The sequence below is a fragment of the Peromyscus eremicus genome, chromosome 9, assembly GCF_949786415.1.
Source record: "Peromyscus eremicus chromosome 9, PerEre_H2_v1, whole genome shotgun sequence".
Taxonomy (NCBI): Eukaryota; Metazoa; Chordata; class Mammalia; order Rodentia; family Cricetidae; genus Peromyscus; species Peromyscus eremicus.
The window spans coordinates 88,704,517-88,721,177 of NC_081425.1; the positions used below are offsets into that span (position 1 = coordinate 88,704,517).

Here is a 16,661-nt window from a genome sequence, read left to right on the forward strand (position 1 = left end):
AGAACTCCACCCCACAAATGCCGTGTTGCTGGGGATGGGATGTCATGATGGCTCACTTGCTTATGACACTTAGTGCTCCTGCTGCAGCAGCTCTGTCGGCAGGAGGCTCTCATCTTGAGCTGTGGATTGTTCCAGCTCCTGTTGGAGATTTTCTGACCTAGAGGAGGAAGTTAGTTAGGGCAGAGTCCTGGTGGGGATCTACCATGTCACCTTTCATTCAGTGATATCACAAAAACTCAATTGTGCTGGACAGTCAACACTGATCTTTGGCAGCAGTCATTGTATGTACACCTCAGGAATTAGTGTCACAGAATAGTTGGGCCTTGAATTATTTTCTGCCCTTAACAAGTATCAGATGTTGATATGAGTACTATATGTACTGTGCTCTAATGAGAAAGAACAGGACTTTTTCCTACAGTATAGAGACATCATTTAAATAAAAGGAGTAGCATATTAAAGTCATATATAATAGCACAGTGGAGATACACAGACTGTTCATGATGAGTTTCTCATCAACTATCCCATTTCTTTCTTGTCCAATTTCTGTTTATTTCTTCCTAGGCAGGGTTACAATATACATCTCTGACTGACTAGATACATATTCTAGGTTGGCTACAAGAGGCCAGAGATTTCCTGCCTGTGCTCCCAAAGTGCTTGGATAAAAGACATGAACAATAGCCGGGCAGTGGTGGCGCACGCCTTTAATCCCAGCACTCGGGAGGCAGAGCCAGGTGGATCTCTGTGAGTTCGAGGCCAGCATGGGCTACCAAGTGAGTTCCAGGAAAGGCGCAAAGCTACACAGAGAAACCCTGTCTCAAAAACAAAAAAAAAAACAAAAAACAAAAAAAAAAGACATGAACAATCACATACACCTGTCCTTATTCCTGATTTTAATTGATATTATTTATTGATATTATTTTATTTTCCTCTCCATGTTGTACAATGCTGTCACAGGTTTGAAAGAGAAAACCTTAAAATTCCAAGCGATGTTCCTTCTTGTCTTTTTTTAGAGGGATTACATGAGTAAGAGTGGTAAAGATCATGATGGGGATATCTACAGAAACAACTGAACCAAGCTCAAAAGAAGTCAGGAAATTTAGACTGACAGTTGTGACCTTCCGCATATGGGCGACAGTTGTGGAGCTGGTTGTGTCTGAGGGGGCCCTGGTAGTGTGACCAGGATCTCTTCCTGGTGTATGAGCTGTCTTTCTGGATCCCATTACCTATGGTCGGACACCTTGCTCTTGCTTGATAAAGTGGGGAGGGGCTTGCTCCTGCCTCAACAGAATGTATCAGGCTTAACTGTCCTAAATGGGAGAACTTACCCTGTGGGAGGAGGGGATGAAGGGTCAGGGAAGAAGGTGAGTGGGGAGTGGGAAGAGGGAAGAAAGGGGGATCTGTGGTTGGTATGTAAAATGAATAAAAAATAATTTTAAAATGACCACCTCATTTTATATACATAGACTTAATACAACTTTGCACCCAGGTAATACACAAGATGGAGCCTGTCATGCTAGAGCAGTATTTCTTGAGCCATGTGTCTGAGAACATTGTCACTGCATGATCTCTGGCAATAAACAAGAAGAGCTGTGTTATCCTTAGGCCTACAGCTGGGAATCTACATCCTGGCACTCTAGAGGAGTCTGTTCCACAACACTCGGTGAAGGTTCAGAGACATCTACCTGGGTTCATCCTGCCAATGACTAAACGTATTATGTCCCCAGTACACTTTACATGGGAAATGCTCAAACAATGAGGACAGCCAGTGTGACATCAAATAGTGACAAGGGTGCAAATCTCATCCTACAGGTGCTAATTGAAAATGTAATTTCAGTCAGATATGGTGAGGCACACCTTTAAATCCTATCACTTGGGAGGCATAAGCAGTCGGAGCTCTGTGAGTTCAAGGAAAGCCTGCTGAGAACATTCCAGAGAGATCAGAAGGGAGGAATGGGACACAAGTATACAGACCCAGGTTGTATCAAACATATTGTTTGCTGGACAGAAGTTCTTGTTGACGGACCAGCATAATACTCTGAGTTCTGAGTTGGTCTACCCATGCTTGGAGCAGGGAGTCTTGCTGATAAGCAAAAGCCCACAAAGGATAGAGAGCCCTGGTACAGGGGACCCGATTGGCTCCATACACCAACTTCAGCCTGGGTTCCTACCTCATCTGGGAGACAGTCAAACGATGCTGCAGCTTTATTGTCAGGTGTTTTTGCTGTGTGACAAGCTCCCTCTGTTTCAGCAAGCTCTGGAGACTCTCTTCCATTCTTTGCTGCTCCTGTTCATTACAAGTTTGTGTCCTCATTGGAGGGTTGAGTAGAGTATAGTCAATACATCTCACACAAGTGCAAGCACACACACAGAATCCCAAGAGCTTATTGGTCAGACAATCTCACGAAATTTCAAGCTCATGGGCACATGAGAAAGCCTGCTTGAAGTTCATTAGACAGAGACTGACAAAGACAGAAACCCAGTGGTCTCCTCTAGCTGTCATCCACATGAAATATGCACTGCACTCCCACATGCCTCTATGACACACACACACACACACACACACACACACACACACACACACACACACACACACCCACCACGGAGAGACAGAGAGAGACAGAGAAAGGCATGAAACGAAAACAACAAAGTGATAGAGGAGCAGTTATCTTTAAAATAAGCCCACCAGCCTTTATGCAAACTCCCAAAACTCAGCTTTCCATTCCTGGGAACTAAAATGGCCTACGGGAGCATACTCTTGAACTAGTGGAAATGGTTAGAAAAAATTTTTACTCTTGAACTCAATTCTGTGTATAGCAATCCTCCCATCATAAAGACATGTAGCTGTGTGATGAGTGATCGACCTGTTTCTCCTTATTGACTACAGGTTCAAGAAGAGTATCAGGGATTGCATGCCAATGACCAAGATTCTCAGAGGAGACACACTTCTCAGAAATACTAATGCACAGACACAGAATGAACAATTTTATGTCATGAAGTGGGTGGATGGATGGGTGTATGGATGAGGAAAGTGATGAGATAGAGCATAGGTATCTGGATGGGTAGATTTGGTAAGGTTACATAAGTAAATGATGCTGGACCTAACTGTGACCCAGCTGCCTGTCCCTACCTGCTGTTGCTGGTTCTGGAGGTCACTGATCTCTTCTTGATCCTTACTGAGCACTTGCAAGTCACCCAAGTGGTGCTTCAGCACGACACAATCCTCCAGTAGGTTCTCCTTCTGTTGCCTCAGCATATCCAATTTCTTTTTGAGCTGACTCTGCTCCATCAGGAGCCGGCTCTGCAGATCACTGGAAACACACTCCAAATAGTAAGACTATGTCATCCACCTCTGGTCACCCACAACACCATGCCTCAACAACCCAACCCTATCCCAGGTTCACAGGAAGATGTAAACAAGAACCTTCAACAGTAATGACAGTGGCACTCAAGGCCAAAAGCAGAGAACAGTTATTTCCTGCAAGAATCAAACTATTTCTGAACCCCCCCCCCAAATAACAGAAATTCATGCACTTCCATAACCAAGAGGAGTACTCCACCTGTCCTAATCAGTCCACTGTCATGAGGAAACACCAGCAGGTAATGTGCAAGTACACTTGGGGAAGTAGGAGACCCAAAGGGTGCATAGATCCCATAGAAGTCAGCTCCTGCCTGACCACCCATCTCATGAGGCCAATTGATCTTCTAACCAGTGGTTCTCAGTATGTGGGTTGTGAACCCTTTGGGATCTAAGGAGCTTTTCACAAGGGACACATATTAGATGTCCTATGTAGACATTTACATTAAAATTATTAACAGTGGCAAAATAAACTTAAGACAATGCTACAAAATAATTTTATGGTTTGGGGTCATCAAAACAATGAAGCAATGTATTAAATTATCACAGCATTAGGAAGGTTAATAAGCACTGATCTGGAGGTTACTGAATGACAATATGGTGCTTGGAAGAGCTAATAGTCTCTTTAAACCTTAGCAAAACTGAGTAAAGGGGCATAAGTCCAAAGGCTGCTTGCTAATGCTGCTGGCTAAGAAGCAGAAAAACTAGAAGTACATCTACAGACCCTGCAGTTCAGAGACAAAGAAACTCAGAGTTGCCCATTGTACAACAGTTGGGGTCCCTGCCAAGATAAGCACTTACCAAAGGAAGTCTTTCTCTTTGGTCAGCTCACTGAGCTTCTGTGACGCCTCCAAATTCTCATTCTCAAACTTCTGCAGGTGTGACATGACCTGCTGATGTTCCATCTTGAGCTTTTCCCAGAAAGGATTTGGCCTGTGGTAGGGCCTGGACCCAGAAGCAAAGAATTCCATGAATACAGGCCTCAAGGATCACATGAATTCAGTGTGTGTTCTATATTACTGGAATTAATAAGATGCCACATAATGGCTCCTATGTAGTGGAACCTCTGGCTGCTTATTACACTTGCTCTTCTGGTCCCAGGCCAGCAGAGTCAGGGTGTTAAGAGGGATGCAGCTGGGACTGAATATGCTCCCTCAGGAGTCCTGCACAGCTTGCTATGGAGTTCCCACAAGTCTATCACAGGTCTGGGCCCACCAGAAACTGTGATGTTTCTGCTGTCTTCAAATAAGAGATACTCATTCCAGGATGCTTATATTGACATAGCGGCTAAAATCACATCATGAGCATTTCAGAGGATGGGACTCAATATTATGACAGCTTCATAAATTCCCCTGGGGCATTCCCAGTTGACACCAAGGTGAACACACTGCAAAGGGCTATGCTGCTCAAAATGGGGCTCCCAGTACACCAAGAAGACAACACCTAGATACTGAGACAAGCAACACTTCATGTGCAACCATAGACCCTTGATTGCAGGGTGAAGAGGGACACATATGCACAAACACACAAACACATAGATACAGAAAGATGGAGGAGAGAGAGAGAGAGAGAGAGAGAGAGAGAGAGAGAGAGAGAGAGAGAGACTGAAAGAGGGAAAGGTGATAAAATGCTCTCATTGAGATGACAAATTAATGCATGCAATTGTGTCATCTTAGAGAGGACCAAGAGCAGCAGACATCAGCACCAGGCCTTGCTGCCACATATTAAGATGTGGTACAAAAACTCTCCAGCTGCTACAAGAAACATCCAGGACCCAATGTCTTTCCAGCAAGTAAAAAAAAAATTTACAGCATTCTCACAGTAGCCAACACTTGACAGGATCTCTCCAAATGCATGCTGGGAATTCACACACTACTGCTTCGATTCCTGAGTGATTCAGGCCACAGGCTCTGATTTTCATTTGGAGGAAGCAGAACAGTCTAATGTCCACATCTCACTCCTGCCCATGTGTCAGGTTTTGCTTCAGAGAAGCATTTAGAGAAATTGTGTTGGGCAAAGGGACACCCAACCTCCCAGAAGCCCATTTCTTAGACAAAATAAACTAAGGGTGAAATTGTGGAACCAAGACGGTCACCATGGATTTTGAAACAGTAAATAACTTGTTGTCCAAGGATCCTTCGGTTACTAAGATAAGGCGATCTCTCAGATAATTCCGATGGGCGGACATCTCCCGGAGCTGAGTGGTCAGGCTCTCCACCTTCTGCTTCACTTGCTTCTTTGTGAGGCTGGTTGGAGTGGGTGGTGGCTCCTTGGATGCCCCTGTGGGTAGATGAATGAACGCAAGTGAACATGCATTGTGACAAGACATAGAGAATGAACAGGTCACCCTGAGACCTGAGAAGGTGTTTGAGAAAGGATGTAAGCAAGCAATTCAGTGACACCCCAAAGAATTTTGCCCTGGACTGAGATGACTCCGCTGGGCATCTTAGGTCTCCCATCTCTGTGACAGGAGATAGGTGTCTCAGCCAGCTGATTTCCTCTGCTCCTTTAGCACATGTTTTAGGAAACTAAGGAGAGAGCCTCCTCAGGCTTATTAACAGCTCTGGACTCTGCATTCAGCTTGGCTGCAGTGTTCACTAGTCTGTGGCTTTCAAATGCAAGTAAAATTGACACAGTCCACAAGCACTCAAGTCATTAAAGATGCAAAAATATCCTGACAGGTCACTCTAAGCACATGGCAAAAATGGAGAAGCCACACAGGGACCGAATATGGTCACCAACCTCACTAAGATGCCTCAGTGACAAAGGAGGGTGCATAGAGCTGGTGGGCTGTAAGTACATTGATTACAAGGTTGAAGTACATTGATGACCTGCTTTTTGCTGGGCACAGTTCACTTGAACTTCCTACCCTAAGGCTGGCCTTTTTGTCCCCTCTCAACCCCTACCCTCCTGTAGGATTGAAAGGCAAGAGCTCCCAGCACAACAGCTTTGGCCTTACTCGCTCCTGATTTCTGGGACAGACAAATTACTCTTCTGGAATCCTTGAATTTCAGGAGCCATGATAAGCAAGGAAGTCCAGTTGGTTCCCAGAGACTCCTACCTCCTGTGTCTCATTACTGGAAGATTCAGCTCAAGCCCAGGTCCTGCAGGGACATCCCAATTTCCTGCCCACAACTTACTGTACCGTCTTCTGGACCATTTCTTTCTTGATGGTTCACATTGGAATGGCTGAAGGCCAGCTTGTGTCTGCCTCTCTCTGGTTTCTCTTCCCTCTCCTTTCTCTCGACCCAATAGAGTCCTGAGTCTTCCCAACATGTTCATGGCTGAACTGTAAGGGCACTGAACCAACTGTCCAAAGGCAGTTGGTGTTGCTACAACACAGGTGAAATCAGATAACATTCTAAAGTCTCCAGGATACAATAGAATGTCAGGCATGAGACACCCCTGATGTCATGGGGAACTGACATTGCCTCCCTGCTAACCAGAAATCCTCATCAATCTTCAGAAGTCAGGTTTCCCATTCTAGGAATCTCTCCTGGGACTCAAGAGAAATTCTTCATTATCCTTTTGTTCCATAGCCAGAGGTTGCTCTCTGATTTTTTGGAAATTCCTCAGTACTTCCATGTGGGAAAGAAGGTGAGTGTTCATCTCCTATTAAAGTATATGTCAGAAGGTAACAGTATTATAGACATTGATGTGAGGTATGATTCTCCACAAGTACCTGCATCTCCTTATAATCAAGAAATGATAGACTTCATGATAATGGAAAGGACACTTTTTAAACAACTTCCCGGTATGGAGCCTACAGAAATTACTGCCAGTAGAGAATATGCAGCTTATTTGATTTAAATTGATGACCACGGCAGATTGCATTAGCATGTTACATGGAATCTATAGATAATCACTACCCAGTACATCAGCTTTTAAGAGTTTCTGAAAATGCTCAATGTGTATGACCCAAAATTACATCTAAAAATCCTGTAGAGATTGCTCTTAGTGATTTTACAGATTGTTCTTCAAAAAGACAAGGACCATATTTTATACACAAATTCTTCACACTCCTCAAAATGGTTAGTACCTTCCCCTGACTGTACAGCTCAACAGTCAAAACTTACTATATTCCATTAGTATTTATTAGACATTGCTCAGTAATATGTTACTTTTAACTCACTTCATGTATATATTTGCACATGAAGGATAGAGTTATACTAAAAATGGAAACTGGCCAACACTGATAGAAAAGAATTGTTACAAAAGTATTTTAAATTTTAAAAAAATGTAATGAAGAGATGAAAATCTCTAAGCTCTATCTACTTTGTACTCTAACATATTTTATCTCTACATTTCTTTGCTTCCTAATCTCAAAAAATAATATCTTATGATGTAATTTCTTTAACTTTGGATGTGTAAATTCCTGGGGCATGGTTAAAATTTGTAAAATGCATAACAAAAATTAGCTGAAAACTTGTAACAAAAGGTTATCACTTTTAAAATCTATATATAGGCAGCATGTATAAAAGTTATTATTCTTACTGTCCTCTTTGGTTATTATTGTATCTCCTTTGTAGACTAAATAGGCAATCACTGCTCCTCAAAATATTTTGGAGAAAGGTAGAATTTAATATCATGAGATATCCCTAAGGAAATATAGGTCTACTCAGGATAGAAGAACCTGACTCAAAAGATGTATGTCTAACCACTTACGTATTTGCAAACTGTTCAACATCAGAATTCTGGAAAATTTAAATAAGAGTCAAATATGTGATTGATAAATTTGGTATATTTGAAAAAATAAGGCTCTTAAATACCTAAGTTCTATTTATGAGAGCAGAATGCACTTGAAAATAATATATCTAGTCTCTTTCTCTTTCCAAACTTTGTTAATCTTTAGCTTTTTGCATAAACTGAGTCATACAAACTGTGATATTCTCTAATGGCATACCCTGAACAAGTAAAAAATAAAATAAAGTTCAATTCTGTGGACTGTATTTATTTAAGTTTTATATTTGAGGCTAACGGATCTTAAGTTAAATCTTCAATCCAAATTTTTAAAACTCAAACTCAACGGGGATAAAATTGTAAAATCCTAATCATAAACAAAAGCTTCATTGTAAACTGTTAAACACAATTAGGTCATACAAGTTAATGATAATCACCTGGTAAATAATAAAATTCTTTAAAGTGTTCTAAAACTATGCTTGTAGTCATAGTAATTACAAATCTATTTCATTTTACAGGGAAAAGCTTCAGTTAGAATGCTGTTCATATTTTCAAGTTTAGGCCAAAAGCAATGATTAAAAATGAATGAAGTTTGTTTACACAGACCGTTTACCTTGCTGACAGACTTTAGGCTGAGAGAAATAAACCCTCATAGTGTGTTTCAGTGGAACTTCTCACTATTCCTTTATTTCAGGGAACTTGCTGTGCAATCAGGTAAATAAAAAAATAATAAATTCAATTCTATTAAAACACGGCAGTAATAGTGAACTGCTCGATCATTTGTCACAGAGAACACAGAACAAAGAGCTTGCTCAGGAGAAAAGCTAGAAGCAGCCTTGAATCAGGTTGCTGGCAGGAGGCTTAACCAAAGGCTTGGTGCCATGAGTTGTCTGTTACTGAGACTGTAAGAGCTTTCCCTGCTTATGCCTGGTTCAGTAATGAATGCATCCAATGTGTACAGTGCTAGCAAAAGAAATTTGGTCTTGTCTTTAACATGGAAACACTTTCATTGTATGTCTTTCAGAAATTGAAAGCCAAAACACCACCCATATTTCTTGTATTTGTGATTACTAAAACTTAATTCTTTAAAATTTATATTTTTGTATATCATAAGAACTTAAAACAACGTAAACAGGTTTAACCAGGTTTAAACAAAAGAGTGAATTTTTTAAAAGAGTTTTAAAAATATTTCTACTGCTAATAATAATAACCTATAATTGGAAGCACTATGATGTTGTTTTGCCATGCTAAGGTTCGTTTGTAAGCATTTATAACCAATCCTAGGAATGGTTACTGGAATATAAAGAGAGGTGTCAAATATGGCCTCTATGATCTGTAAAAATACTATTACAGCAAAATATTAGCAGATACTAATCAAGAGATATATGAAATGATCAATACCCAAGCAAGGGACCATGACTGGTAGAGTGTACTACTTTATTAAATCTGACTACTATTCACAGTCATGAACACTATACTAGACCTACTTTGGGAAGCCTATATCAAAGGATTTTGCAGAGCTCTCACCGAGGCTAATTCATTTCAGAAGACACCAGGTAAACATTCCATCATTGAGATTTTAAGAAAAAATTGTAAGAAAACTTTTCTGATAGAAGGAGCCCTAACTCTTCCTGTCTGGACCTGAGAAAACATTCTGCCCAGCAGGGAACTGACTTCTTGCACATGTTACCTTGTTCACTGGAGTAATAACCCTGCTCCTCTGACCAGCACTATCATCTTTGTCTACACAGGGGACAACATCACCTCAATACAGGATTTGGGAAGGCTCTGATCAGTCTGGAGGAGGCAGGAAGTTCCTGAACACCCTGGATATCTACAGTTGCTGGTCTATAACCAGGACCAGTGATTTTTCATTTGATGTCTTTCTTCCACAAGACTTAGTAACAGGTCAAACGGTTTTTACCTGGGAAGCACCATGGTGTATCTTTAGTTCTTCTAGTATCAGGTCTCTTGAATAGCTGGGTGAATCACTAGGGGCTTACAGAAAATGGCTATAAAGCAAGCAAGAGAAATAGAAATCAGAGTTATTTGGGTTTGTAGGAAAGACACCAAATGGCTGAAATGTCTACTGAGGGTGTTCAATGTTCCTAGCTTATTTAAAATTTTCTCTTTCATGTTACTTATAACCATGAAGCATAACAATGATGCTGGGGCAGTGTGAGTATTAGTTTTTTATTACTTATATAATTACTCAAACTAGAATCACCTGGGAAGAGAGAGGCTCAATGAGGAATTCTTTAGATTAAGTTGGCTTTGAGCACATCTGTTGGAGATTTATAGATTGTTAATCAGATGGAGGTCTCACCCTAAAGTGTGCAGAACCACTTCATTGCTGGGACCTGAACTGTGTCACAGTGAAGAAGCTGGAGCATATGCAGAGACAAGCAGGCAGCATGGCTGCATTTCCATCTCTCCGCTCTTGACAGTGGATGTGATGTGACTGAATTCCTGCCTTGACTTCCCCAAAATGGACTATTACCTGGACCTGTGGGCTAAAATCAATTCTTGTCCTGCTGTGCTTCAGAAATTAATATAAAGAAGATGCTAAGAAACCACTATGTGACACAGGGGTTTGCATAAGTCAGGGAGATGTGAAAGTAATTCATGACATGCTCAACAGCAGCGTATCTGACCAAAAGCAGGAGATCCTGTTTTTTCCTGAACCCAACATATGTTTCCCTATCACAGATTTATAAAGAGACACCCATTGACTCAAACAGCATCACCTTGTCAACCAAAGGCTCTGGGTAGTGTCTTGCCCTCTCAAGTGCTGTTCTAAATTTTGTTTTGTTTTGTTTTGTTTTTCCGAGACAGGGTTTCTCTGTGTAGTTTTGTGCTTTTCCTGGAACTTGCTTTAGAGATCAGGCTGGCCTCGAACTCACAGAGATCAGCCTGCCTGTACCTCCCAAGTACTGGGATTAAAGGTATGCGCCATAACCGCCCGGCCTAAATTCTTTTCAGCTATAAAACAATGCAACATTAATTTCAATATAATGTATTGTTCTATGGGTTTCCTGACTATTAAAATTTGGGGATTTGGGGAAATGGATCGGAAATCACAGTCCTAGAGATGAATCTCAACCTTATTCTATGTCCTTTTTTGGAGGTCAGGAGAAGCTCCTTAAAGGCCAGATCAGGGAAGTACCTCAGCTGCCAGGTATGCCGAGTGTTAGTAATGAGTGGCAATGTGTCCACTAATTACCTTAGGCCAGAGATTAACCCTAGGGCTGATGCACACACATGCCTGTGAAGAACTCTTGGTTGCCCTCTAATTCTGTGCTTCTTCAGCAAGTTTTCTGGAAACATTTCTTTGACAAACTTCCTTTTTCAGAAATAAATAGAACTACTTATAAGGGAAAAGTCATTTTGATTTTGTCCTTCTTCTAGAACATGTGACAGCCCCTTCTGAGCAAATTCAAAGGGCTATAGAAGGAGGCTAAGGTCTCGGCCCAGGAACCAATAACCATAGTTACAGGGACAGAGAGCAGGTCTGAGGAACAGAGTGCAAAAGCCAGAAGTTCAAGGAGGAGACAGCAGGGACACTCATGAAATGCTCTGCTATGTGGTTGCCATTTTAGCCTCTCTGTATGTGAATTTCTTCCACCTAAAGAAAGGAGGGTGGAGATGGACCATGGAGATAGGTGCTGCAACCAGGAACAACTTGTAAAATAACGTCTTTCATCATTGGGACTTTTAATGGACACAGAAACAGGTCTTCTTAAACTATAGTCCACAAATTGCTAAAGGATTTTGTTTTTGTTTTGTTTTTTGTTTTTGCTTTTTATTCTTTTTTCCAGCTCCCTGCATTCTCTTTCCTTTACCAGCTTATGGCTATTGCTTTTGTTATGTGGATTAATTCACACTTAACAAGGCAGGACCCACAGCAGACTCACTCACATGCTCTTTCAATGGTTGCAACACACGATAATTCAAATCTTGGCATTAAATCCTTCTTGAGCAATTTAACCACAGCAGCCATAGTTTACTATTTTGTTAGAATATAAATAATAGATAGAGAACATACAAATAATGGCATTTTGACGTGATAAGGTAAAGTTCCTGCAAGGACACACACCATGAGTGAGAGCTCTCCTCCTTCCTCTGCTCTATGCCTTCCACTCTCAGCTCAGTCAGGACAAGCCTATCATCAGGAACAAACTCCCAGAAGAATCCCTCACTGAATATACACTCATGAATCAGTCACTTCCACATCAAGAACACAGTTCCAAAGGACAGCACTCACAGGAATCAGTCACCATCTCTCTTCCAGTGAGAACTCAGGCCTCAGGGAAGAAACTGAGCCTCACCAACCATTATAAGATTTTCATATGCTACCATGTAACTTCCTAAACTCGGCCATTACTTTCTAAAGCAAAATGGGTATGGCATTGTGCAAAATTCACAGGTAATTTGGACCAGAAAGGATACTGACCTCCAGGAAGCAGGAAAGAATAAAGCACAGAGAGAACAGACACTCGTGATACTTAAATGGATAGGCAGGATCAAAACGTAGGCTTTCTACCCTTAGTGTAGAATCTCTTCTTACTGATTTCAACTTCTGGTGAGGAGTTTAAAAAGAGGACGAACCACAACTTTCCAAAGTGTTCTGCCACCTCCACTGACACAGGACATCATATCCCACTGAGGACAACCAGGACAGGGAAGGAAAGGCTTCTGTTATTGTTGCTTGAGAGAATCAGAACAGAGGCAGTAGGTATAAATTCATGTCCAGCCAAGGTCCCTTCCCTGAGGGCTAATAGAGAAGGTGTCATCCTGGACATTCAGGTAGAGTAGTGGCCACTACCAGATCCTAGACACACTGAGTGAGCTGCAGAGAGAAGAGGTGGGTGGCAGTCCAGGGGAGCCCCAAGGAACTACTACTCACCCATGCCCTCAGTGTGCTGTGGCAGTTCGAAGATGCCCTTCAGGCAGAGAATGGGCAGCAGTTGAGGCTGTATCTGCTTCAGTGAAGTAAGCAAGTCCTGGAATTCATCCTGCCTCTTAGGAGGGTGCACCTGGAGCAGCAGCTACTCTTTGGTGTCCCCAGCCTCCTGCTGCCACTTGCCTGGGCTCAGAGTGACCACTGCCTTGAAGCATGGCCTCCACCTTGGTCATGACCTGGGCCAGGGTCTGAGGCAAAATGCCTAGCACTTCCTGGTGGTGAGTCTCTATACTGTCTGACCAACCTGCCTCACCTTGTCTGGCTCTGTGGGATGGCACCAGGGCTATCAGAGACCTTGGTGCTGTGGGCTGAAATGGGTGGCTTCTTAGGTTACTGATAGGCCCCAGACAACAGGGGCCATGGGCTGGAGTCTATGGGCCTGGGTCTCCAGAATTCCAGTGGTGCTCATCACGTACACCCTGGGATCCCAGGCATAGCCAAGATGACTGAAAAGGAAGGAAGATTGGAAGAGGAGGAGGAGGTGGAGAAGACAGAAGGGACCCTGGTGGGGATGGTAGCCAGGTGGGCCTTAATGAGCAAAATCTTATTTAAAAACATACGTTAATGTATAATATAGAGCAGCAACAGTAGAATGATGTTTAGAATGATTTAATTTGAGTATAAGATGCAAGGGTCATCTCCTTATTTTCTTGGCTGCCTATAGTGGGTGAGGTTTAAACTCTGTTCATCCCAAATGTCAGCCTTCTCACTGGTTGAATTGGCACAGCTATAACTATCACTATTCCCAGAACACTGTCCAAATTAGGCAGGATTCTGTGTTAGACCTGTACTTGACCAACATAGCTCTCCCTTACCACACACAGCAATAACTTCATATATTGTCTTGTTGGAGAAAATGAAGTCTCTTCAATGATCTATCTTGAATTGTTGTCATGGTGTTTTTTATTGTGACAATAGGAACCCCTTGACAACAGATTTCCCATTTCCACAATAGCTTTTACTATATTTACTATTTATACTTATTATGCTAGTAACAATGAAATGACTTTTTTGTGGGGTGTTTTTTGTTCTACTTATTCATAGTTAATACTATCATAAATACTGACAGAAGAGGAAATACTGATAACTATAAAGTTTGGTACTTCCCTTTTGCATGGAAACTTGTCATTATGAAGGCTTTAAAAGATTGTCAGAGTTTTTGGCCAAACACCCTAAGTGTCATGATAGAATTCTCATCCAGTGACTGGTGGAAGCAGATGCAGAGATCCACAGCCAAGCCCCAGGTGGAGCACCAGGAGTCCAACAGGCAAGAGAGAGGAGGGAATGTATGAGCAAGAGATATCAAGACCATGATGGAAAAAGCACAGGGACAAATAGCCCAACCAGCGGAAACACATGAACTGTGAACCAATAGCTGAGAAGCCCCCATGGAACTGGACCAGGCCCTCTGAATAAGTGAGACAGTTGATGAGCTTGAACTGTTTAGGTAGCCCCCAAACACTGGGACCAGGACCTGTCCTTAGTGCATGGGCTGGTTTTTTGGAACCTGGGGCCTAATCTGAGACACTTTGCTCAGCCTTGGTGCAGGGAGGTGGGGCCTGGACCTGCCTCAACTGAATCTACCAGGCTGGGCTGACTCCCCAGGGGAGAACTTGCCTTGGAGGAGGTGGTAATAGGGGGTGGATTGGTTTGGGGGAAACCTGGGGGTTGGGAGAAGGGAGGACAGGGGAATCCGTGGCTGATATGTAAAATTAAATTAATTATAAAATAAAAAGATTTGTAAAAAATAAAATAAGATGACCATACAGGTATCTCTGAACTGAGAACTTGGCCAGAGGCAAGGGGGAAGAAACATTTAGTTCAGATTTCAAAATAAATTCAACAGAAGGATGGTGCTGGTTGTAAGAACAATTCAGTGCAAGCATTCATTCCAAGCCAGTTCCTCTTTGTTCTCCTGTTCTACTTTCTATAAGTGCATTTTACTTTCAGGTCACTTGTGAAGAAAGAGAAAGCAATACATTTTCATGGAGAAATGGAATCAGAGCTCACGTGATTTCATTTTGTTAGGATTATTACCACAAAATCACACAGGCCTACTGCTTTTGCTGCTCATCATCTCCATATTCTCTGTGGCCTTGCTTGGCAACTCAGCAATGATCCACCTCATTCGTGTGGATCCCAAACTCCACACCCCCATGTACTTTCTGCTCAGTCAGCTCTCTCTCATGGACCTGATGCATATTTCTACCACTGTTCCCGAGCTGGCATTCAACTTCCTCTCTGGCCAGAAAAGCATTACCTTACTGGGCTGTAGAGTGCAATCCTTTTTCTTTCTGAACATGGCAGGTTCTGAGGGCTTGTTCCTGGCCTCCATGGCCTATGACCATTGTGGCCATCTGCCACCCTCTTCATTATCTTATTTCCATGAACAAAATGATGTGTCTGGAGACGATCATAGGATCTTGGACACTGGGCTCCATTAACTCCTTATCACACACAGTCTGTCTCCTTCACATTCCTTACTGCCATTCTAGGTCCATTAACCATTTCTTCTGGGATGTCCTTGCCATGTTGCCCCTGGCCTGTATGGACACTTGGGTTTATGAGTACATGGTATTTGTGAGTACAAGCCTGTTTCTTCTACTTCCTTTCCTTGGCATCACAGCTTCCTGTGGATGGATCCTTTTTGCTGTCTTCCACATGTGCTCAAAAGAGGGAAAGAAAAAGGCCTTCACTACATGTTCAACTCACTTAACTGTGGTGACATTTTACTATGTACCTTTTGTCTACACTTACCTTCGTCCCAGGAGTCTCCGTTCCCCCACAGAAGATAAGATTCTGGCTGTCTTCTACACTATCCTCACCCCTATGCTCAACCCCATCATCTACAGCCTGAGGAATAAGGAGGTCCTGGAGGCCATGACAAGAGTCTCTGAGACATTCTCTTCCACAAAAACTTTATCATTTCCTCTCTACTCATATTTCAGTCCCTGGAGAATGACAGAGTAGTGTTGCCTATTGGAAATGTAATGTGTCTCCCACACATGTCATACCTTTCTGTTGAGTTATTACTGGTTGAGATTAAATAGTATGTTCATTATTACATAGTATAGCAATTATTCACATGTTTAAATCACAACATTATAGTCAATTATATCAATAACAGAAATTTGGCAATTACTATTCTAACATAATATGACACATTATACCTTATGAATGTATAAATATTACTGTAAAATGATATTGTATGCTGATATTGACTTGTTTCTACAAATTAACATAATTAATTGCTTTGATTATATGTTTTGCTTTCATTCTTTTCATTATTAAAAGTTTATGTATGGGCTGGAGAGATGGCTCAGAGGTTAAGAGCACTGGCGGTTCTTCCAGAGGTCCTGAGTTCAATTCCCAGCAATCAAATGGTGGCTCACAACCATCTACAATGAAATCTGGTGCCCTCTTCTGCCCTGCAGACAGAACACTCACTGTATACTAAATAAATAAATCTTTAAAAAAAAATTTCCCTTTAAAAAAAAGTTTATGTATATTGAATATTTAAAAAATATTGTCAGAGTTTTTAATGATTATGATTTGTAAAAAACATTCTAAGAATTGATCTATATCAAACTTTTAAAGTGACAATTAGTCTAATTTTTAATTTAGCACTTGGTGTAAACTTCATTTACTCATTCAATATATAGA

General features: G+C 41.8%; 2 protein-coding genes and 1 pseudogene across 5 annotated transcripts in view; 2 read left to right on the forward strand and 1 right to left on the reverse strand.

The window, feature by feature from the left end:
• The window catches only part of LOC131919654 (disks large homolog 5-like), a 406,205-nt gene that overhangs the window by 48,584 nt on the left and 340,960 nt on the right, over positions 1-16,661 (forward strand). The window lies entirely within an intron of this gene.
• The window catches only part of LOC131919649 (disks large homolog 5-like), a 36,199-nt gene that overhangs the window by 1,153 nt on the left and 18,385 nt on the right, over positions 1-16,661 (reverse strand). The window contains exons 2-7 of one of the 3 annotated variants that reach the window (XM_059274025.1): positions 9,960-10,047; positions 5,476-5,635; positions 4,157-4,300; positions 3,128-3,308; positions 2,169-2,284; positions 57-157 (exon numbers count right to left, since the gene is read on the reverse strand). In XM_059274025.1, the coding sequence (XP_059130008.1) occupies positions 70-157; positions 2,169-2,284; positions 3,128-3,308; positions 4,157-4,300; positions 5,476-5,543 (597 nt within the window). In that variant the 5' untranslated portion in view covers positions 5,544-5,635; positions 9,960-10,047 and the 3' untranslated portion in view covers positions 57-69. Of the gene's footprint in view, positions 1-56; positions 158-2,168; positions 2,285-3,127; positions 3,309-4,156; positions 4,301-5,475; positions 5,636-6,495; positions 9,126-9,959; positions 10,048-16,661 lie in introns of those variants that run through there. The other 2 variants (XM_059274024.1, XM_059274026.1) reach the window with 2 other exon arrangements.
• LOC131919647 (olfactory receptor 2L13-like) lies at positions 14,917-16,025 on the forward strand (annotated as a pseudogene).